Source organism: Tympanuchus pallidicinctus, unplaced genomic scaffold (genome assembly GCF_026119805.1).
Source record: "Tympanuchus pallidicinctus isolate F22 unplaced genomic scaffold, pur_lepc_1.0 scaffold8, whole genome shotgun sequence".
NCBI classification, from domain to species: Eukaryota; Metazoa; Chordata; class Aves; order Galliformes; family Phasianidae; genus Tympanuchus; species Tympanuchus pallidicinctus.
In genome coordinates, this window is record NW_026294802.1 from 24,411,919 (window position 1) to 24,435,935 (window position 24,017).

The following is a 24,017-nucleotide window of genomic DNA, read 5'->3' on the forward strand; positions in this document are numbered from 1 at the left end:
TTACCTCTTTAGTGTACACGTGCTATATATTGGTGACAAAAACTTACTTTTCTTTCTAAACGATTGATAAGTAGTTTGGATGTATGTGTTGTTACATTTAATTTCTTAAAACAGAGCCCTGACGCGCTTGCAGGAGGAACCTTGAAAGAAAAGCAATGAACAAGTTTGGTTACAATTTTTGAGGAGGAAGGGAATTATTTCCATAGGTGTAATATTAACACAGTTTATAATTAGTAGAAGAAAAAAAAGCACTTACTATTTTTCTTATTGAATTTGCACTCTGGAAAACATTGAAAGGTAGATTAGAAATGCAACAGTAACTTCCAGAATTCTTATTTGGCAAAAACAAATTGACTGTTTTCTTTGTGTTTAAACGTTTTTCTACAACTAGTTTCCTAATTAAACTAGTATAAAACTAATTAAACTCAATATGTTTCCTATAAATAATAAAAAGTAATACACACAATGAATCTTTTAATGAACTGTTTTTAGAAACCAATGCATTTTTATCAACTGTTAGATCCCTAACACAATAATTCCAGACACAACTACAATTACCATGGAAATGCAAGTTTCTTACTTGATTAGCAGGACATTTTTCAATGTGAGCAACAATAGTTTCTCCTGGTAGCTTGACTAAAACGTAGGAAGCCATGTTACAGAGGGCTATGCTGTTTCCATCAAACGTAATAACACTCAGTTCAGACAGAACAGAACACTGACCTAAAAAAGAACTGTCATTTAATGAGGTTACATAATATTAGGCATTTCTAAAAACAATCACTTTGACAAATACTTTCATATGAAGTGCATTCATATAAGATACTTTCATATATGTGTCTAGATGTCATTGTTCTGCAGACAGCATACTGAGCCACAAGGAGAAGCATCTTATGTTACTATGTGCAAAACAGCTTAAAACGAGTGCTTTGTTCCTGGGAAAGTTTAAATTGGTGAAAAATTAACTTATGTCAATGTTTCACAGGTAAGGATAATGAATTTCTACGTTGTCAGATTAAATGATAGTGTATTAATTACTTTAATAACAATGTAATTAAATTAATTAAATATAGAAAATATTTGACATGCAAGAGATGCACCCATTCTATCTCCAGATGAATATTAAAAATTATTACAAAGGTTTCAGAAATGCTGCAAAGTTTTTAATACTACTTTTCTTTGAACTGCTGGTACTCCAGGCAGAAATTCTGCTCCCAATCTCTATAGTTTCTAAAAGTCAGTAAGAACTCCATCTGGAGCAGAGTGAAATCTGGAGGTTCTTTTATAAAAGGCTAGTATTTAATTTGTATTCTTCTCCAAAATGTTGACATACAAATATTTTCTAATGATAAATATTCTGAAGATTTTCAGCTGAAAATGTTTATATTCATGTTGCAGTTCTAATTTCAGTGTTTTTGTTTAAAACAAAGTTGACTCCTGAATGTTAATTCAAAGACACCAAAGCATTTACTATATTTCGTTGTGTTTTGCTGATGAGACCCAAGTAATCTCCTTTAAATTAATTTCTGTACTCAACCTCATCTTTCCACTGTAATAGTCTCTCAGTATATCACCTAAAATTTATATATTAAGGCTCTACATTGTAATTATTTATAAATAAAATTACTTACAAGGACATTCCCATTCTGGGCAACAACTATCATTATTAACTTGAACTGGCATTCCTCGAAAACCACAGTCTGGCTTCTGCGCATCCTTAAGGCAGTTCTTTGAAAGGTTGTATAACATCCAGCCCGTATGAACACATACATACTGGCTACATTTGTCGACAGGTTCAAGGTATCTTGGCTTTCATATAGGGAAAAAACAACCAGAATCAATTTTACACTCACTGTACTTACAAAGTATAAACAATTCTTCACTAGTTCATGCTCTGCTCTGAGACAGAATCAAAACATCTATGTGGCCCCTCATATGTACTTGTCATCAGGTCTGGTAGCTAGACTAAAATACTCCTTATCATGCAACATTAAATAAAGTACACACCAATACATGCTTTTGTTCCATGAAACACATTCCTAGCAAGCTAACCGTAGTCTCTAGATCTCTCCAAGTTAACCTGGTTCTAAGTTTAAAATAATGAGAGATTGTTAAATCAACACTTCACCTTCCTACTGTTAGAAAGTAAAAGATCTCTAAATAACCAGAACACTGAGGAAAAAAAGTAGCTCTTTCTCTGAGAAATTGAATACATACATACAAAAATATGGCTATAAAATAAATTGCATAAAATAAATAGAAATCTGAAGATAATTCAGACAGATGAAAAACTCAGGCTGACATGCCAAGAAGGTTTTGATAGTGCAGAAACATCCTACAATTTAGATTTAAAGTGTCTATACTGTACAGACTTAATCATCTTGCTGCTGTGGATTTTTTAATCTGTTATTTTGGAAATGATTGCTTATTTTTGATTGTTGCAGATGACAAGAATACACATTAATTCACACACAACCTTTCTGTTCTGTCTAGCAGTAGTGGAATATTCTATACAAAGCTTTCTGCATTGAGGGTCTGTGTTATGTTCAGTAATAACTCAAAGCATTTTAAGAAATACAGAAGCACACATTCCTATCAGTTTAAACCCTATCACAAAGAGAGAAAAAATAAATTAAAAAAAAATTAAAAAAAGCAGAAACACCAACATTCTATGGTTTCTGCCTTTTTCATATCTCAGAAATATATTTTACTGTATAGAATTGCACATAGCTTTAAAATCAATTATTTTTCAGAGCAATGCATCTAAGTTACAGAATAGACCAGAGTGATATAAAAGGAGGGATGCTACAGGCCTCCAACAATAATTCATTTTATTAAATTGAAAAATAAAAAGAAAAATAGGAGATATTTAAAACCTCTGGTATAATATGCATAACATAATAAATCAGACTGAAAAGGAATATGTATTATGTATTATATATACATATATTAACATTGTGGGGCAAGTAAAAGTGATCATACCACACAGTCAGAAGATGAAGACATCAGTGTATGCATCACTGTGCTGAACAACGTTTTGTCAGCTATAGTTGTCACTGTGTCTCTGCTTGCCAGAGAAGTCTGTGTTTCCACAGGAGAAGAAGACAGAGCCATTTCATCACTAGAATGAGATAAATCTATTAAAGTTCTATCCTGCAGTTCTGTGTGTTCTGTTAAATTGAAATAAGGCTTAATGGTAGTCTGTGTTAGGATTTTGGACCAATCTGATGTCTTGGCATCCGGAACTTCCGAAAGATTTTTTGCTGAGGTTATCCTTACGCTCGAAAAAGGCGAACTCCGACTTACAGCAACTGTCAAATAAGGTAGGAAAGATTTCTCAGTTGTGGTTGACTTTGCCTTGGTTACATTTCTTTGTACATATGAAGTCTGGCTGCTTTCTAAAATACCTACGGTTCTTTCAAGTGAGGTTACATATTTAAATTCTGAAGTTGCAAATGAGGTACTTTTTGTCTTTGATAATGGGCTTGTGGTACTCAATTTCATGACTGTTGTTTTTGGAGTTTCTTTACTGCTCTGTGAAGCTTGAGGTGGAGCAAATGTAAGTAAAGATTTGTATGACTCATACATAGGTGTTTCTATGGTAGTAGGAACTGAAGCTGAAGCCATATGAAACTTTGAATCAGCTAAATCATCTGTGGTCTTTGCAGTAATCCTAGGGTCTACAGTAGTGTCAGAAGCAACTAATACACTGGCTGAAGAACTAGGTGGTATTTTTGCAAAAATATAAGGTGTTCTTAAGGATGTAGCATTCACTGTTGTATTCACTATCATTGATGTAGTGGATTGAGTGCCGATTCCAGCTGATATGACTGATACTGTTCCATCTTCTGCTGAAGAACTTACTGAAGAACTCTGTTTTCCTAGAGAAATAGTAGAGATATGAGCAGTCTTAGGAGGAGGTGAAGACATACTCTATTGGCTTTCTAAAGAGGCCTCTAGAGTTTTAGGCATTAGTAGAGAGGGTGGTATAATGATGCGTTTAGTGATGCTGAAAGGCTTGTAGAAGAGCCTATGTTTAAAATGAATGTCGAAAAATCTGCAGAAATTCAAAGTCTACAGCTGTACTTATTGATCTTGCTTGTATATCTAGAGATGAAACTGGTGCTTGGGAAGAAATTATATTTTGTGGTAACAAAGGTGTTCAACTGAATATGGAAATCAGTGAGTAAACTATTGTACATGAAGTCACAGAATATAGTAGTAATGATAGCAAGACTTTTAAAAAAGATGATAGCATTGTAAAAGAAGGATCTTTAGGAATGAAAGTGCTTGCTGTCAGTGTGACAAGGTAATTTTCAGTTCTGTGTGCTGTCCCTTGTTCTGCTTTTTAATTTTATAATAATATAATATAATAATATAATAACATAGTATTCAGATGTGGTACCAGTGTCCTAGGAAGGAATATTAGAGCTAGCAGACTTCTTTGGCTTTTTAGAAGTGAATGACAGTGAAAAGGAATCAGTTTGCATTATGTATCTTTATTTTCTATTGAGATTGAGCTTGCTACAAACATATCATTGAATATTGTAGGACTTACTATTAAAGACATTGAAGAAGTGGAAGGTTCTTTATAAATACACTTTGAGAGAAAAGTGACATCTCCCATAGGAAGTTTCAGGGAGGTTATTAGGGAATGCACTGGTATAAATGTGTTACAGAGGACTAGGGAAGTGGTTATAGGATTTGAGATGCTACTTGAGTTAAAGATGCAGTAATTATGGACAGAGCAGTTGAAATACTGCCTTTTATTAATGGAGAGGTCTGCTTGAGAACAGTCACTGAAATTTCTACTGAAGATAAAAATAGCTTTGGAGAAAAACTAGAGAAGTTCTATTTAGTGGTACCAGTGAAGTTTTGGAAAGGGGTTTAGCTGTTTCAGAATATAAAGTTGTGGTTAATTGAAGAAAACTTGTCTCAAAGCTAGCAAATCTAGTTGTTTTAGAACTTTGATGAGCAATTGAAGTCAGTGCAGAAATGGGTGTTGGATGACCTATAGGTTGACCAACACTAGATGCAGTTCTAACAGACAAAATAGATACAGGAGAGGTAGGCGTACTAAGTATCAGCTGTGAATGCAGAAGAAGTATGAGCCTGATGAAGGTATCTCTGCCAGCCATCCAAGCAGGCAAAGACAATTCAGAAAATACTGCTTCTTACTTAGAATAACTTTCTGAAGGACTCTTACTCCTCACAGTTCCTGCTGGCAGCTCAGAAGTGACAGAAGATGGTTTGGAGACTAAACTGTTGAGGTAGAGGGAAGAGTTCCTTGCTGAGTGGTTGATACTTCAAGTGGAAATGGAAATACAACAAGGGAATTGGGTGTTAATAATATAGAATTTGTTGGAAGAGGAATTCTACTGAGTAAGGTTGTTGAAGCTGCTATTGGAATGGGTAAAGTTGTAGATGCATTAGAATTGACAGTATATGATGTGATGGATGAGGTTTGAAAAGCAGCTGGAAAATTTGTTGAAGATATAAGCTTGGAAAGGACAGAAGGACTTGCAGTGCTGTGAGGTACATCAGAAGTTTCCACTGTACTTGGAAATGAATATGATGAATAGGTGGTATCTTCCAGTGAGTACAAGTCTGTAACAGACTGTGCTGACATGTTCGTTCCTGCTAAAGTTATGTTTGTCTTCATGGTAATTTTGACTGTCACATCAGTACCAGATGACTCAGTCCCTGAAGTTACATGTATGGGAGATGTCTTAGGAAATCTCTCTGTGGTAGCAACTGGATGAGAGATTAACAATGAAGGTTTTGTTCCGGCTGCTGATTCCACAGGTTTCACAGGTATGCCTGAAAGGAAAAGGCACATTTAACTGTCTTTTACGGTAATGAAAAATAGCAACATCTATCTTCACATAAGTACCATTTAAAGATCAGTAAATTAGAGCATCATTTTGCTGAAATTAGCAATGGTTTCTGGTTGCCTGATGGCTTTGAGGAACTCAACTCTCAAGAAGTTTTCTAATTTTGTTTGCAAATGAATAGCATATTTTTATTGTTACCTACAACCTTGAATTTGCAGAATAGTTTTGAAGCAACAAGAGAATTCTATGGAAAATTCATTAAATCTAAAGTAGCAAAATATTTGGAATTAAAAAATTAGAGTTTTTATCTTCTTTTATTTCTTTGGAAGGCTGTGTAACTTCATACTAGCAAAACTAAAAACGCATTTAATTCAAACTTGTAAGTTAAAAAGACAGTATTAAAACATAATTGCTCTGTAAAAAAAAATACAATACCCCCAAAATAACCAAATGATGTGGTAACTTCACACACCAGAAATTATGAAATAGATGTCCTGAATTTATCAATGGTGGCTCACCAACTGAAAAGTCTGAACTTTTCACCATAGCAGTATTTTTTCCATTTGAAATCTTCCATACACATATGACACATTAGCTGTTATACAGTCAAATCACTGTTAAGGTGAGTATGACATCATCACAAATGCTGAATTTTATAAAGTATTAGAGAAACGAAATAATTCAACATTAGCTATGTCTCATTTGGATGTAGCAGATGCATTTTGAATGACTGGAAATTGAGCACATGTCCCAGACGGCTCTTCTAAAGAAGGATATTCTGTTAAAGCATTTAATTTAAAAGGTAATAGAAAATAAAAGCAAAATATATCTGATTAAAACCTCATTTATAAGATTAGGTCAATAACATAACATATACTTACAGTCTTCTGGGTAAACACATTTAAGTGTGACCTCATCAAGGATCATGTTTGTGGGACAATATGGCAAGCATCCTTCAACCCTTTAAAATATTGTGTAGTTAATTCTAGATTCACAGCAGAAATACAAATCAGTTTTAAGCTACTTCAGTTTGGTTAAATAAGATATTTGAATGACATCTTTTCTTTTTGTTTGTTTATAAGAATTCTGGTTTCACAGAAGCCATGAACCCATGAAAACAGGAATCTCTATTACCAGGACTAAAAAACAAGCTAACACCAGTAGTGTGAAATCCTTCAAGTCATGCCAAGAACATCTCTTAGTATAAAGTTCCATCCTCTCACAGGAGAGGGCGGCACTCACCCTTAAAATTGTTCCAGGCTTTTGTCTCATGCATTCGAACTCCGGAAAGATTAATTCAGTTACAGCATCATGAGATGCTGGTTTTGGACGTGAATATATCATAGCCATTGAAGGGAATAGCCTTCATTTCATTTAATACCATTTCCACCTAGTACTGCCAGAAGTTAATCCCCTAAGCTAAATTCAACCCTTTTTATTCTTGCTCCTACTTATGTCGAAAGATCACATGCAAAAGGAATACATAACACAGAGAGTAAGAGGTTTTCACAATACTTGTAAGAGCTGCTGTTGAAATCTGGATGAGTAAAATAAATGGATATTGCTGCTGCAGTAATTTTTACAAGATTAAATTAATTTTTACAAGATTAATTAAACATACAAGACATAGAATAATGTAGTAGTAATACTGAGCTTAATTTGACTTACGGAGGAAGGAATTTACATGCTGTTCCTTCAGGATCACTACATGTTTTAAAGCAAGGATTAGCACAAGATTCATATCTCCATTCACACATCTTCCTGTAAGGCACAGATGCACTGAGTTCTGAGGAAGAAGGAAAAGGTATTATTTATTGGCTTTGTAAGTCAATAAATTGTAAATGCATAGTCTTTTCTATAATGTATTTTGGTAATTTCAGAAAAATGTGAAAATAGAAAACTAAGAATAGGAATTCTCAGGAACTTTAATAGGTGAGATTTCATTCATTTATGCCATTTGAATACATACTTCAAATTCAACCAAGGTAAAAAACATCAGAACATAAAAGATAAAAAAAAACCCTCCTCACTTTTCACAGCATATTTTGTTTAAAAAAAAACAGTGAAACATACTGAATATACTGTTTGTTTCAGAAGCAGTATTTACCTCATTCATTAAACAAAAAAAATATCGTGCAGTTCAATAACAAGACTTTAACATGCATTTTTTGTGACATGCTACATACATTGTGAAAAAGAATGAGAATATAGTCCAAAGATAAATTAATCTTTGCATATGCAAGAATTAGAAAATTATAATATTTGGAGGTGGAATTCAAGACCAAATTAGAAGAAAAAATTAAAATACTAGTTGCTGTTTTTGGCACAAGAGAAGTGCTCCAAAGGCAAACAGAAGAATCCATACTTATTAATGAGGATTATGCAAAATTTACCTTCAATACTAAAGCTACTCATATGTTTGAATTCTTCTGAATCATCGTACTTTGCCACTTTAATACCAGATGATGTGAGAATGATGAAAAAGCCTTTTTTACTGTGTAGCTCAAAGGCACTGAGCCCTCGACTCCAGAGGCCTTGGTGGTGGAAGAAGGTGGCTCGTCTTTGGAAGGAGACACTTGCCTGCCACTGCTCCAATCCAACAGTTTCATCAGCATGTACACACACAAAGTAGTTTGGTCTTTCAGCAGACTCAAGGGAAACAAGGGAGAGAGCTTCCACAAAAGAAAAAGTAAACCATTACTTGTAAGGTTTTCAGAGAAAACGGTCTGAAAGTGAGATTCAATCTATGTATTGATTAAGTGGCTCCTTAAAATAGCTTTTTATCAGAAAAGGAAAAAAAAACCCACACAACTAAAAAAGAACAGTTTCCTATAACATAAAAATATTAGAAATGCAGAGTCTAAGGAAACTTCAAATGATCACATAATGCAGAGTTCACCAGAGGGCTAATCAGATAAAAACTACATTCAGCTTACTGCTAGACCTCAGAACAATTTGTAAGCACTCTCAGTTTTTGGATTTACTCAAATTGGGGCAGTTTTTCCTCAGATTTTGACAAATGTCTGACATTTCAACTATAGCAAAATTTCTTTAGTAAAATTTCTTTTGTGAAAATTTGCTTGAATTCACCTTGATGATTTTTTTACCTGAATATCATATCCAGCAATACATATATCTGCATGCTAAACAGAAGTCTGAACACTCTGTTCTCATGATGAAAATGAAGAAAAAACTCTCTGAGTGTTTAAGAACTTGAAAAAAAGCTGACTTCAGATTTGGTTGGTGCCTTGAATAAATCTAGAAGTACTTTTATTCTGTATAAACACTATCTTGACCCTCACAGATAAGAAAACTTGTGTACTACACAGATATAATTAATATTTTACTTATAATTCACATTGCTTAGCTAACTGGACAAATCTGAACTGATATTTCTATATAATATACTTTCTCTTTTAAAAATCATAAAAGATCTAATTTGTATATGGCAAATTGTCCAAAGCATGTGACTACAGTTTCAAGTTTTACTGTGAAAACAGCCCTTCTTTGTGTTGATTTTTGAAGATTTGGAATTTTGTCAACAAATTAAATTTCATGACTGCAGAAAGCAATGAGAAAATACATAAAACAGAAGATGTATGTAGAAGAAAGAAGATTTAAACATCTGGTTGTACTTTCACATTTTATGGTGCACTGAAAGTCACCAAAAACAAGAATAGACAAGAATTTTATTGGAGACCAAAATATTCCTTGTTTCAAAATTGTTAGATACTTATGCAAAATTTTCCAGTTTCCAGTTATGAAATCTAATTGCATTTTTCTAAAGAAAGAATTCTATCCATTTGCATTTTAAACATTCTAAAAACAGTTTTTTGAAAAGTCAGCTTTACAGCTGACTGATTTACCATTTTTTTCTCCAAAGATTAGTATTCCTCCTCAAAAATAGAACATTTCATCCTTACTTATTCCAATAACTAAAAATATCCATACAATTTTAGTTCTAGAAGATGCAGCAACAATCATTCAGATGGTTTGAAAAACATGGGCAGACATACACATAAACATTGAGAACACTTACATAAATCTTTATCTTTGAAAAGACCTGGAGTTATCATGAAACTGAAAAATACATTTCCATACACTGCATTTCTAGGCAGGGGAAATATTCGTCTAGTGGAAATATTAGCTCCTATAATTGTATCATTTTCTCCAGAACTTGCCAAAATATATGGTCCTTCACCAAGACCTAAGAGAAGAAGAATTAAACAGAAAAACAAACAATTCTACTTGCACAGCATACAAGACTTGAGCCTTAGCTGACAAAATATTGCTTTACACATTCACCTTACCTGGAATCAAATACATTTTGAACTGCAACTCAGTGCCTCAAGGTGTTCTGTTGAAGTTGGCCTGCATTTATATATTTGAGGCACTCCCTTCCTCTTTGCTTGATTTCCAGAATACAACAGATACAAAGTCCACATTAAAAAGATATGGCTAGTTATCCTCACAAAATAACTTGAACAAAAAAGCAACCTGGACTGCTTTTGTATAGTATTTAGTTTTCCACATGTCCTTACTTCTGTACTTTGGAAGATCAGCACTGCAGCTTTAATATTATTACCCAAGACACCAAAGGTATTCTAAGCTCTACAAAGCTATCAAAAAAAGAAGGAAAAAAAAAAAAAAAAAGAAAAGAAAAGAAAGATTAAAGAAACGTTTTAAATTACAAGACTGTAATTGAAATTTTGGCAGCAATTTTGTTCAAGGAGTTTCCTACTTCATCCCCTCCCACAAAACACTTGCTTCTGTTCCTCTGCTGCCCCATTTATTATGACATCCTAAGTGCTTCGGCAGTAAACTGATCCTACTGAAAAATAACCAGCTAAATTTTCCAGTCTGGTTCAGCACACAGTCATCCAAAAGTTTATGCCGATACAGCAGTGACAACTTCAGCCAGTACTGCTGCCAGAATGCTGGTGGCCTAATCATGCCCTGGACATCCTATAAAAAATTCTAAAGGTATTTTTGCTGGACTGGAAAGGGCCCACAGGGTTACATCCAGATATAACAGCATCAGTCCTTGTCACTATAGTCCAGTAAAAGAACCAAGAGCACCATACTTCTAAAATCTTGCCTTGAGTAATAAACAAGATTTGTAATTTTTGTGAAAGCTTTTAATCCTTTAATCCTAGTGGGAATAAAAAAAAATGAATCGCCTTCATAGCGTAGCACAGCTCTCTCCAGTATGACTTTCAAGAGGGAAGGACGTCTCATAATAATGAGATTTGGCTCCACTAGAACTTAAACACCACTTTCTGAAGAACACTGCAAGAAAATAAATACTGCTTCTATACTGAAATTATGCCGGAGCTCACATGCTTAGGAAGTTCACAAGTTTGTCACAAAGTGACCCCTTCTATAGAAGTGACAAGTCAATTACAGTCTCTTCATCCTTAATCACTGGATGTTTACCCTCACATATTAACAGATTTTTTCCCTGTAGCTTCAGCAAAAGCAGCAACGAGCCATAACAGGGAAAGTTTCCATGAAGATTCAACAGTTTGGCACCATACAAGACAAAAAAAAAATCAGAGGAGCCATCCTACACTCCAGAAGGTCAACAAGATTATTGAACACAGTGGGGCCACTGACCTCCATCCATCAAAAGTTTACGAAATCAGTTAAAACCATAAACATCAAGTCAAAGAAACATCCCAGTGGTTAAATCTTCATTGAACCAGAGCAATCTCTTTTATATGTCAATGCAAGAAGGAAAATCAAATGAAAGCAAGTCAGTTCAGAATGAAAACCTGTAACATAATTGCATAATGTGACAAATGTTTTCTTTCTAAAAATAATATCAGATTAGTTATTATCATAAAGATTAATCTTAACTCAGTATTACCAGAGATTCAGTATGTCTACACAATTCCTTCTTGAGAGGAGACTTAAGTTTTGTAACAAAGGCAACTAGTTCAGTGACGTGAAAATGTTAATATAAGATGTACAATGAGTTAACATTAGAGTCCCTTATTGTGAGATTGCCTGTTTTTATTTAAATGGGACAATGCCCAAGCAATACATGGGATATTGTACAGAAAATAAACATTTTTAGATATGCATAGCAGAACAGAGTGGAAATGGTTTTATTATTGGAAATCATTTAACACAGATATATGTGACAAGATGTTTTGAATAACCTTGATCTCTTGTTTTTATTTTTGAAAGAGTCTTAACAAAAGGAAAATAGAACATATGAGTATTATAATTGATTACCAACTAATTGATTATTAACGTATATTCACAAAACCAAAACAATTAAAAGTAATAATGGGTTTCCCAAATCATCAAACAAATTGTTCATGGTTTGACATCTCATAGGCAATATCTAGTTTTCAAATGTTTTATCTTGTCCTAACAGATATTGTAGTACTGCATCAGCAAACACAGGCAATGGAAAAGAGTATTTTTGTGCAGACTCAAACTGTGGAACTCAGGAATGCAGGAGATGTGTTCATACACACCTTCAGAGATATTTTACAGCCTCTGACTAAGCAGAAGAGAAGACTTTTATTACAAATGGGAGGTTATGTCGCAAAAATAGTCAGTATAGTGACATAATGATATTAAAAAGAAAACGAACATGTGATGAATGACATGTTTGTCACCTCTCTTTTCTAATTTGATCTGAAGGTCCAGTGAGACCAAACGACGGTGACTATGCAATCCTACCATAAGGAATGGGAGCCTAGAAATGAGATTGTATCCAACACTGCTGGAGCTTACAGAGGCTTTTCTCAGCACAAGCTACAAGGAGGGTTACTTTCTGTGTGCATCATATCATGTTTCCTCTGAGATGCCAGATGCATGGTTTTACTTGCAAGAAAGATGTTTGTTTCCATACTCCCCCTGTCTCTGGACATAGAGCAGAAAGATCCATGGAAACTTGCTTTGCTTAACATGCTGAGCACACTGAACTCACATATCCAAATCAGGAATACAAAAAATTCTTTCTAACAAGCAAAGAGAGATACTACCACAGCATACTTTTTCACCTTTAGCCAGAATGAAGCAATATAAGAAAATTATCTCTTGGGTTTCTGTTTTTAAAAGAGAAACAAAATATTTTGGGGAAAGATAAATATTTCAGAACAGCATAGCATAGAAGAAGGATGATAGAAAGTATGCCAAAGATACCTTCCATACTCTAGAACGACCACTGTGGGAAATTATTTTTTTTAAGTGAATGGTGTGCAACTAAATGCTTTATAAATGCAGATTTGTTGTTGGAATCAGGGAGTACAGATTTCATTTCTAGCACATAACAAGGTAGCATGTTAGCAAACAGAGTTAAGTGTATTCAGCAATAATAAATACTTGGAGGAATGAAAGAGTAATGTTAAGCACTACGTACCTTGATTATAATATTCACAGTCATAAGCTAAAAGAAAAAGGAAACAAGGATGTTGTTACTATAAAGTAAAACAGATCACTCTTATCTGCATCCTAAAACTGTAAAATTCACTTTCATGTTCTGTAACATATTCCAGCCAGTGACTTTATTTCCTCTGGCTTTTATTCAGGGACAAACAGCTGTATTTAAAATAGATGTGCCCAGACATCAAACCTAATTGATAGACAGCACTAATTATTCTGTATTCAAGAACTCTTCCTACCCTCAGTGAAAAGCAGAGTGGACTGAATCTCTTTGCACACAGAATTCTGGAACCCCTCCACAGAGAGAAGAACAGTAAATGTAAGGTATTCAGCAGCTAACACATACATTGCTTGGAAAAAAAAGGCAAGGAAGGACTTTTATTAACCACCTGCTTGTGTCATGCTTGTATTTTTGTGAAGAGAAAGGCCATATATACCCACTTCTATGGGTGGTCTGTGGTGTGAGGCTATCCCAGGTACATACCACAGAGCGAAGGAGATCGCCAATGAATCACTGCTCCATGCTGGCAGCACTTGTGGGCATAAGCTGCAATACTGGTACACAAACACTCACAGTCCCCACCAAGATTGCAGTTACACGTATCTGTATGACAGTTCTTGACAAAAGAAGTCACATCAATCTGGAAAAGAGAAGGTGGGAAGGGGCAGGTGACTTGATTACGAGTTGTACAAATTTATGTTGCACCATTTTCAGCAGGAAGGTGCAAGGATTGACTGAAAGAATTTAACACAAAAATATGGCATTTTCTAAGATTTTGGTATAATCCTTTACAAATAGTATACTGCAAATAACCAGTTTGTACCTATGTTACAGACAAAAGAAAAATTTTAATCAATGGCTTTTAACAAGTATGAATGTTCAAACTCTCTCCATACTCTTGCTGTTAGTTGATTCTGAAGAGCTCAATGAAGGTGACAGTTATGCGTTTTCATAATGCAAATGCTGCCACCTATAGTCATCGTGTTAGCTCTGCATGAAGAACAATAAAATCAGAGTTACAGAGCTGTAACTCTGATTATCGAGTACTTAAAGTAGAAATTCGAGTGGGGCCTTGGCCAGGGCAAGCAAGCTTGAGCACACATCTGACATTTTACAACATATTCAACCTTCAAATCTTCATTAGCTGAGGCACTCACTTCCCCACTCTAAAATCTCCCAAATTAAAACTGTGATACTGATACTGTACTTCTCGGTTTTAAGAGGTCTTTTTTTGTAATGTTGAGCAAGATCTCCTAAAAACAAAACTGTTCTCATTCAACACATCGATTCTTTAAAACAATGTTTCTCTTCAGTTTGGATTCATTTATAGACTCCAATCTGTCTCAGCTGTAGAGCATTCCAATGACACTCAGATTACACAAACACCGTCACAGCAACAAGGCAGCACTGAAACAGCTTCTCAGCTGGCAGTTGCTGGATGCTGACAGAGATAAGATGACTGTTATTCTGCCTTTAGTGCTTAGAGAGAGATGCCATTTTACTTTCATTCTTTTTTCTAATTTTGGAAATAGAGATACTACTGGAGTGGGGGCATGAGCCGTTGAAAATGGCTATAGCACCTTAGCAGAAATTATCAAACAGCACAGTAGCTTCAGATTTCATCCTCTCTTTCATCTGCATCATCTTATTGTGACAAGCAGGAAGGCTCAGATTGAAGTTCCTTTTGAGTTTAAGAGTTATGGATTTTTCTTTCCACTCTTCAGCTGCTGAATTCAGTGCTCAGCTGAGTACTGCAATCCATAAGTCCCTTCCAGCCAGAGATGCAAAATTTTGTATCCCTTAAAATTGGATTTTCCAGCCTGGGCTGAATCTGAGGCTGTGTCCCAGAGCAGGAATTTGTCTCTATGCGCAGCAGCATCCTACACCACCCACACTGCAGGAGAGACTCTGCAAGGCAGCTGCCCTAAGCACTGTGAGACCTATCCCTTCACCTTCTATTCCTCCTAGCCTCCCAGAGTCTAGCTGTGCTTATTTTATTGCTTTATTGTGTTTCATGGTGGCTTTTTTTTTTTTTTCCCTTGGTACCTGCCTGTGCAGGGAGTAGCCAGGTAGGTATCTTTGATAGGAAATCATGGCACCTTCCTTTAATAAGAGCAGTTTTTCACACATTCATGAGTAGGTTGTAAAAATACCTGGAAGATGTTTGCTTTACAAGCTGTCTCAAGATGGATATGTGTATATGAAAATACCTGACAATGAATTAAAAGTCATGTTTTGCACCTGACATGAATTTCTTGTTATTAATGTGCTAAATTCTTAGCATAATACCTGAAAATTTTAATCACAACATAGGTAAGATAAAGAATGGAATGGAAAACATCTGTCTTTAAGACTTATTGTAATATAGCTTCTTAAAAACTCTCAAAAGTCCATTTTTATTTATTACTTTCCACTTTGAAAATACACTCATCACTGTGTTCTCAGGCACACGTTCAAAAAATTCTTTACATAGTAACCAAAGTCAACATCAATAAATCTCCTGGGTTAAGCTACTGCAACCTCCTCTTCAGACAAATTCCTGACCATGTTAACATCAAACTCCAGTCCTGAAAGTCAGGAGATTCAGCTGCAACATCTACTAATCAGTCACAAAAAAAAAAAAAAAAAGAGTGAAGCAAAACATCATAGTGGTTCTTGCTTGCACAGGTGTTAAGAAGCACCTCTGAATACCTTTGGGAAGCTCAAATCAGAAAGAGACATAGATACACGGAGAATATATTGCACTGGTAAAGGGTGGACTACAAAGGAATAAAAGATTCCCACTCAACTTACTGTTGTCCCTGTCCTGTCTAGACTGAGCTTATGGACAGTCTTGTAACTCAAGTGCCACACTCAGTCAGGTAAGGAGTAGAGACACCACACAGCAGAGCTTTGATACAAAGCAATTAAGATGTTGACCTTTTAAAAATACTGATAGCTTTGAAGCTGAAATCTCACTTTCCTATATTTCTTTCTATATTTTGCAGGACAGTCAACTAAATAAAACCATTTTAGATAAGATGGAAACACATCACATGAATGCCTACTTTAAAAATCCACAAAAACCTTAAAATTCAAGTTACCTATATAAATCAAAGATACAAATAATACCAAAAGAGAACAGAAGTCTGATTTTCTTGTCTACTAACTCATAACTTCCAGTTACCACTCTAATGTTTAGGCTCCACTTCTGAAAGGAACAAGGAGCTCTACACAAACATAGCCCACACACATAGCTGCAAGGCTCTTCTTACTGTTCTCCATGGAACTGAGAGGAACGGCAAGAAGAAATTAATTGTTGGAATTTTAATATTTACTACATGAGAGCAAAACTGGTTTATTTAATAAACTTACCACATTGCGACAAGGTGCGAAAACATCACTGTACAAAATAGAGCATTCCTTTTTGGCGTAAGGGAACTTGTTTTGATGTACCTCGCATGGTTTTAGTGTTTCATTTGGGCTCTTGCACTCAAAAGCAAACAAAAACACCACAGTCATTTCATAAAAAGATGTATTTGCCACGGACTCCGCTACACTATGTACATAATATTACTCCATACTTATGTAGTCCAAAAACTAAACAATGTTTACATTCTATTTTCTTTATCTTCTGCTTTCCCTGATCTGTTTTTATAATTGAAAACATTTGCACAAAACAGAATCTTTGTGTTTTGTTCTGAAGTACTAAAGTGTTCCTTCTGTCTGTTCAGCACATTAAGACAAAATGTTTTCTTTGTGACACATTATAATCATTACCAGAGCAACCAACTGTAACATCACAAACAAATACATGGTCCAAATACATCCCTGGTGGTTTTGTACTGACTTTAAATGGAGGCACACTACAGATGACTGTAGCCCTGTAAGTTCAAATAAAGCAGTGGTAGGACTCATAAAAAATGAGTCAAAGTTCATCATGATAACTCAAAAGTGGCTGAGATATAATTCCCTCTCTTTAAGTCTCTCTTCAAGAAGAAAAACAAGTGAACAGAAAAACATAAGCAAACGGCACTTAGCTCTAAGAACATGAGTTCAACTGAAAGCATACTCTCTTGCTACAACAGAGGAGCTCAGGAGACAGCAGTGACAGACCCACTCACAGTATTGGGGTACTCTGATGATGCTGTGTGGGGATGTGCTCCTGACAACAAGAAACCCTGCAATCATCCCACTTCTCACTGTGCCAATGCTAGCACATTTCCCAGCGGCAGAATTGGGTTCTAGGCCTCCAGCTACCAATTATGCTTTTCCAGTGTTTATAATGCAGAAAAGATGACCAGGATACATCTCCTCGAGGGCCAGAGGTCCTATCTGTGAAGTGCCCTAACATCTTTTTATGGTTTAAGACTATAGAAGCCACTGACCTGAAAAATTTAAACAATATATTGTGGGACTAAAAGCAAAAAGAGAACTTCAAGATTTTCATGGAGTAAAATCAAAAGCATTCCTGTTATACTTGGTTCTACAAGCATGCTTTTTAAGCGGAAGAGTATGAACAGAGCTCGTCTCTGGGACCCTTCCTCAAACCCTGTCAACAGAGACAACAGTTCCAGTGCTTCATTAAGTGATAGGAGAGCACAAACTCCTTCTGTCCCTTTGAAGCCAAACCCAGTCCTCCTACGATCCTACAGAGAATTCAAGAGAGTATTGCTTTTGTTCTCTTTTGTTGATACTATTACACTTCATATAAAGTATTTATGCACTTTATGTACCACCTTCTAGATGAGCGGCAGAACCACAAACATATTTCTCTTACTTGCTCACAAAACTTAAACATTTTATGAAGTGTAGAACAGATCCAAAAGGGGAGATTGAGGGAGATAAACCTCAAGGGCTTTCTTCCAAAGCAGAATTGATATCATATTCTTTCATGAGGTGAGATATTGGTTCAATTTCCTGCTCTGAGTAAGGGAGAGAACAGATTAAAAACTGGGTCTTGCAGAGATCCTGATGGAATGTTTTGCAAATACTGATTTATCAGCAAGCTCACAAGGCTATAAGATCTTTCTCCTTCTTAACACATACGAATAAAATAATTCTTGTGTATTACAAAACCCAGTTGCAGTAATCCATACTACAGCCTCCTCCCTTCTCTGAAATCTACTTTCCACTATGGATTGTGCCTGATGCTTTTTCAAGCTAAGTTTTATAACTTCCTCAGCTTGTCTCCTCCAGACTGATGTATTTTAACAGTGCACTGTGCAGAAAATCCCTCATGTGCTTGTACGTAAGCAGGCAGCATCAGGGGGCTGATGACCACCTTTTTCTCTTCAGTGTTCAGATCCTGTTTACTTTCCATATCCCTACGCTTCCAACATCAGAAAAATGATAAGTGTTTTTAAAGCTGGACTGATTCTAAATTTTGAAAGCAAACTGAATTTGGGGTGGTTGTGCATGGAGCCAAGGGTTGGACTTGGTGATTCTCGTGGGTTCCTTCTAACTGAGGATATTCTATGATTCTATGAAACCTGTAGAAAATTGAAATCCAGACAGCTATAATAAATATTTCATTTAGGGATCAGTGTATTTTTACCTGAAAATCTTGGATGGTTTCATTTAAATTCAGTATGTTTGTTACCAGTATAAGACTCTACAGACATAAAAGTTCAAATACGTATCATGACTCTGAATTTAGAAAATCCCTGTTTCATACACTCATACTGTATTCATTTATAAATTAAAATTAGCAACTTTTTATTCTAAATTTTTACTGGACATGGGGCTTACCTGTCCTAACACCCAGCTGTCTCCAAATACCTGTGCATTCCTCACCTCCATGTTGTTTGAAGTAGTCAGGTCGTTTGAAGTGTATTTGTCAAAATTTCCACACAAACCTGCCAATTTACCCTAAATAAGAAAAAGGATGTATTTTTTTCATATCCTAATAGTCAATAATAATCAGTTTGGATTATAATATTCTTAAGATGAAAAAGGTGAGTGCAACTGACTTACACTTGGAAAATATCTGACATTCTGCTATACTTACAGTAACCAATTACAAATCACTTTTAATTGTTATTTGTTTGCCTTTTTTCTTCTACTTCCGAAAGCTTAGTACTGTGTGCAATCTGGAATTCAAAAGTTCAGGTGAATTACCTTGTAATTGTGAAGCTTGGCTAGTTGTGATTGAAACTTGCTGCCTCTTTTTTAGATCACAATAGCAAGAACATTCGTAACAGCAGGAGTTATGAAAGAGACAGCTGTAATACTCCTGTGTTGGAGCAAGTGTGCTGCTGATGAAAAAAATATACATGCATACATACACACATAGATACATAAACAAAATGATATACATACAGTAAAATACAGAGTTGGTTTTGTAGGGTTTTGTGGCTCAGCCTAATGAGTTGTTTCTATAAGGACTGCTGCAGACTGTATCTTGCTAACCTAGAGCCTACAGAAAAAACAGCTACAGAAAGTAAAAAGAGACTGAGGTATCTGTGCCCACATATACAACTTTTAGACCTGAGTCCCTTGCTTATTATTCTGTAAAACAGAATAATAGATATATTTTTTCTTTATTGATGGCTGATAAATCTGCAAATACATGAAGTATTTTCTGCCCATAGAGACAAAAGCCTACAACAGTGTTGCTTTAAAAAGAGATTAAATGGTTACTGAAACTTTGTCTTAGATTCCAAAATACCTGATATTTTTTTTCTAGCATGAAGCCCTTTCATTTTCTTTTCTTTTACAGAAAAGAGCTTCCTCACAATACATAGAATCACTTCCGATATGGAGCAGGGATGCAATTACTGAATCTGCTTATAAAGTTACTACATCAGGACCCAGAGATTGAGTCACAGAAGCGCCAAGGAAGATGTTGATGTAGAAAATGAATAAAGAGCAACTGCGAAGAGAAAGAGCCTCATGTTCTTCCCTGCATCATGCTCTTAACCCTGTCACAGTATACTTACGTGGTTTAAATGTCAGTTCTTGTCTAGATCCTTTCTTGTAACTCATTTTCTTAAATTTATACTCAAGATACAACACCATCCGTTCATCTCAGCAGCCTCCTCTGCAACTCAGGGTTCAGTTCCACCATTAGCCTAACACAACCTGTGCTATAAATGAGCCCTCTTCTACATTGAGATCTATGTATTTACTGCAGATTCATTTCCACTGTTCTCAGAAATTGGGAAAACATGTGAGGTAACTCAAATCTAATCCTCTTTTCCGTCTCCTAAATTAACTTTGAGTCAGAATTGAATCACTGTACATCTTCAAGGTTACAATGTGTGGAGCAACAGAGTAAACATGCAGGTAGAAACCACCCCTTTCTTTTCAGGGCTCCAGTCATTAAATCACATCCTCAGTCATATTTTACCTGGAAAACACTAAAAGCTGTTAAACTGCTATATCACTAGGAAGGCAAGTCAAGAAGAAAAGGTAATCACAGCGATTCGTGAAGGTACAACATTAACAACATTGAGAACTACATAAAATCCCTAATTTTTATTTTGGCTCACCTTCCATTGAGGTCCAACTGTAACATGCATCATGGTCTTCTTATCCCACAGAATTGTAATATCCTGTTCTGGAAAGTGTATCACAGTATAATATCCAGCCATCCAAAGCTGATAGTTAGATTTGTTTTCCTGTCCCCTCAAGGTACTCTGACAAAAATGGATATCATTAAGATCTAATAACATAATTCTACCACAGCCAATTAGTAATGTAAAGTGTATACAAAAGCATACTTTATCTGCACTGTATAGCTGAATCAATACTATTACTAGAAATGTTGTTTAATACTTTGATATCCTGTGTTTTGGATCATTCAGGTTTGCTTTCATTATGTACTTTGGTTTAACTTTCAAAACCAAATGGTGCAAAATAAATCTCAGCATGGTTTGACTCCTTGAGGTTTTAGATCAGTCTTCTTTGTATGAAAAAAAGAACTTGAAGAAAACTGAAAAAACAGTATTTTTTCTGGGAGCTGATGCTTTATCCAAGCCTAGACACTTATACTGCATCAACCCAGACTGGGAGATATTTTCCAAAAATATGTTCCTTTACAGTCATAACTTCAGAATAGTTGTCTTGAAAGGCTACCCAAAAAAAGAAAGAAAACAACTAACCTGCTTCTCAGAAAGTTCACTAAAATAAATCTCAGAGTCTCCAACAGCGATGAAAATATTCTTCGAGCAAACAATATCATTATCAAAGCACTTTTTGTTCTGAGCAATTACAGATATATTTGAGTTGTCTGTGCTCTGCAACATGAAGAAGAAATCATCATTTCACTTACAGATTCAACTGTGCTTTGTTCCTGTATATTTATTCAAGCCTCATCATCAAAAAACAACTTAATGTTTTCACGTCTTCCAAATTAAATTCAAGAAAAATAAAGGAACTGTGTTTTAAATTCTAAGCTATACCCTCAACAAACTCAGATTTGGAGTTAACAGAAAGAACCATTGCATTTAATAGTGAGATCCTGTTCTAAGGACTTAACAAACTTATAGGATTGATCTAGCCCTAAAATAAAGGTCTGGTTTAGTCTTTTAAAACATGCTTATATGTAGAATCCAAGACTTACTGCACAGTATGGTTGTCAAAATTGAGACATGTTATTAAAAGAGTTTTATTTTTGGACCAAGGTACTTGAGATCCAGCAGTTCATATTTCTGAAGCCAAGAAACCTTCCATCTGTCAGTAGTAGATAAAACTATTTTTTTTTACAACCATCCATCAAAATTCAGAAACCCATGAGTCATGCTCATTGAAGCAGGGTAAGGTTTCTGCTGATAATTTGTTTGTGAGTGGGTTTTTTAATAATTGTTTAGTTTTTTAACATCTGGAAGTATCATCTATTCTGTTGTGTTTTAGTTTACCAGAGGGCTGGTATCTCACATTCAAATATAAGCCATGCACTCCCAAGCCTGTATCTGTTGGCTTTTTTTTTACTTCTTTTATTTTACTTCTGTATCAACACTTGCAAATCAACAAGATGCAGTAACTATGCACAAGACATGAGAGAGCTATCTTCATAACATTAATATGTCAGTAACAATGCTTCTGAAAACAGTTTAATTTTCAATCACATTCAGTCCTACAGTCATTACAGACCTGTGACAGATATGAAATAAAAATCCTGGAGGTGGCAAGCTCTGTGTATGAACTCTGAGTCATTCAGTCCCATAGGAGACACTTGGGTAGTTCTAAAAACAGAACGATGTTTAAACTTCTCTTTTTACTCCCACCCTTCCTTAAGCCCTCTCTGAGAACATGACTAACTAGAACTAATTGCAGATGCTAATGGGAACAGTGGACAAAGTGAAAACGTTGGCTCTCAACAGCTAGCCAGTGCTGGGACCTCCTCCTGGCTCCAAGCAGTGCTCTTGGAGAGCTCCGCTAAGCCACAACAGGAGGGACTGCTGCCCTAGTTTGCTCCCTCAGCACCTCTCCCCAGAGCTTCAATGCATCCCAATGTAAGATACAGGGAGCACACTCCTAACTACTTATTCCTTCTGTGCTTATCAGAGTTCAAGAATGAAAGAACATATCAGCAATTGTTTCTCACCAGTGAGAAATACTGAACATATTCCTGCTGCAGGAGGCAGCCTTTTTTTCTTTTTTTTTTTTTTTTTCTTTTTCCAATAAAAGCTAAGGTGACAAGGCTGTTTTAAAGAACACTTTCAAATTGAAAAAAAAAAAATCTGAAAAAAAAAAGACAAAACCAAAGTGTAGAGGAATTTTTGGTGCCATGCTGAGGTGCTACAATTTTGCAGCCCCGAGTCTGGCATGGTTCACAAGCCAGAGGGTACTGTTGGTTGGCATACAGGAGACTCTACAAACTCATGCAATGAGCATAAGGTACAGGAGACTGCTAGCAAGCTTTATGTTACCACAGCACCTGGGTTTAAGAAGCAGGTGGGTTGTGTGTGTTAGCAACACAGCAGTTGAGTTAGGTAAGGATGAGATGCCAGTGGTAAGGGGCTATAAGACAGCTCTTCAAGATTTAGCAGTGAAGCTCAGTTTAAAAGCAGTGGAAGAGTGCTTTCTTTAGGGAAGAGTGAAGTTCATCTCTCCTGTTATAAAATTTTTTTAGGCTGCACTCAGAATAAAATTGGTCACTACCATTTTGGGAAATACACCGCGTTTTAATTAAGCCATGCTTGCTGCTGGAGTCAATCCAGTAATTACTCGTCTCCGAGTCAGATAACAGCCCAAAGCATTTTTGGATTTATTGAAGGTGATGTGGTAAATTAAAAAGGAGACAAACTCATTAGTTTGGTAGATAGAATGCAAGCTGATCCATCCTATGCTGGCCAAGTGAAAAGTGAGCAAGGAAGATACTTCCCTGCCATGAGTGAGTTCAGAAAGGGGCTTAGCTTGCAGTCTGTGGGTCTAACTGATGCCTGGAACATCATGGGCTGTTTTCATTGCAAAGTTAATTCCTCCTCTGTTATCTTAGCCTCATTAAAAGAGGGTCCTCTGTGTTAATAGGGAAGCAATGACTTCACTGTAAGAAAAGAGATGGAGGGCTTTATTTTAAATAAGGACAGCTAATTCAGGCTAATTATCCCTCAGTAAAAATACACCTTTTTTGGCAATGAAGACAAGTCTTTGGAGCAGCACTGGGTAGCTGTATTAGCTTTGCTAATTGAAACTGCTGCCTGTGCCTTCTGACAGTCCAGGCCAATCCCTTTGGCTGAACAGCATCAACACACTCGAGGCACAAAGTTTTTGTGTATTGTTGGGATTTGAGCCAAGGGTAAAAGTTGAGTTATATTTCAAGTTAACTCTGCAGCAGAGAGAAGGCTGGAGACAGG

The 24,017-nt window shown here is 35.8% G+C and overlaps 1 protein-coding gene across 1 annotated transcript in view; it reads right to left on the reverse strand.

Moving 5' to 3' along the window:
• OTOGL (otogelin like) overlaps positions 1–24,017 on the reverse strand; it is a 93,132-nt gene that overhangs the window by 23,184 nt on the left and 45,931 nt on the right. Inside the window, exons 26-41 of the mRNA XM_052669087.1 lie at positions 21,321–21,455; positions 20,709–20,855; positions 18,967–19,086; positions 16,591–16,707; positions 13,720–13,876; positions 13,213–13,239; positions 9,874–10,041; positions 8,228–8,506; positions 7,503–7,620; positions 6,716–6,795; positions 5,560–5,820; positions 2,983–3,881; positions 1,632–1,809; positions 581–723; positions 257–280; positions 48–140 (exon numbers count right to left, since the gene is read on the reverse strand). Of these exons, the coding sequence (XP_052525047.1) occupies positions 48–140; positions 257–280; positions 581–723; positions 1,632–1,809; positions 2,983–3,881; positions 5,560–5,820; positions 6,716–6,795; positions 7,503–7,620; positions 8,228–8,506; positions 9,874–10,041; positions 13,213–13,239; positions 13,720–13,876; positions 16,591–16,707; positions 18,967–19,086; positions 20,709–20,855; positions 21,321–21,455 (2,946 nt within the window). The remainder of the gene's footprint in view (positions 1–47; positions 141–256; positions 281–580; positions 724–1,631; positions 1,810–2,982; positions 3,882–5,559; positions 5,821–6,715; positions 6,796–7,502; positions 7,621–8,227; positions 8,507–9,873; positions 10,042–13,212; positions 13,240–13,719; positions 13,877–16,590; positions 16,708–18,966; positions 19,087–20,708; positions 20,856–21,320; positions 21,456–24,017) is intronic.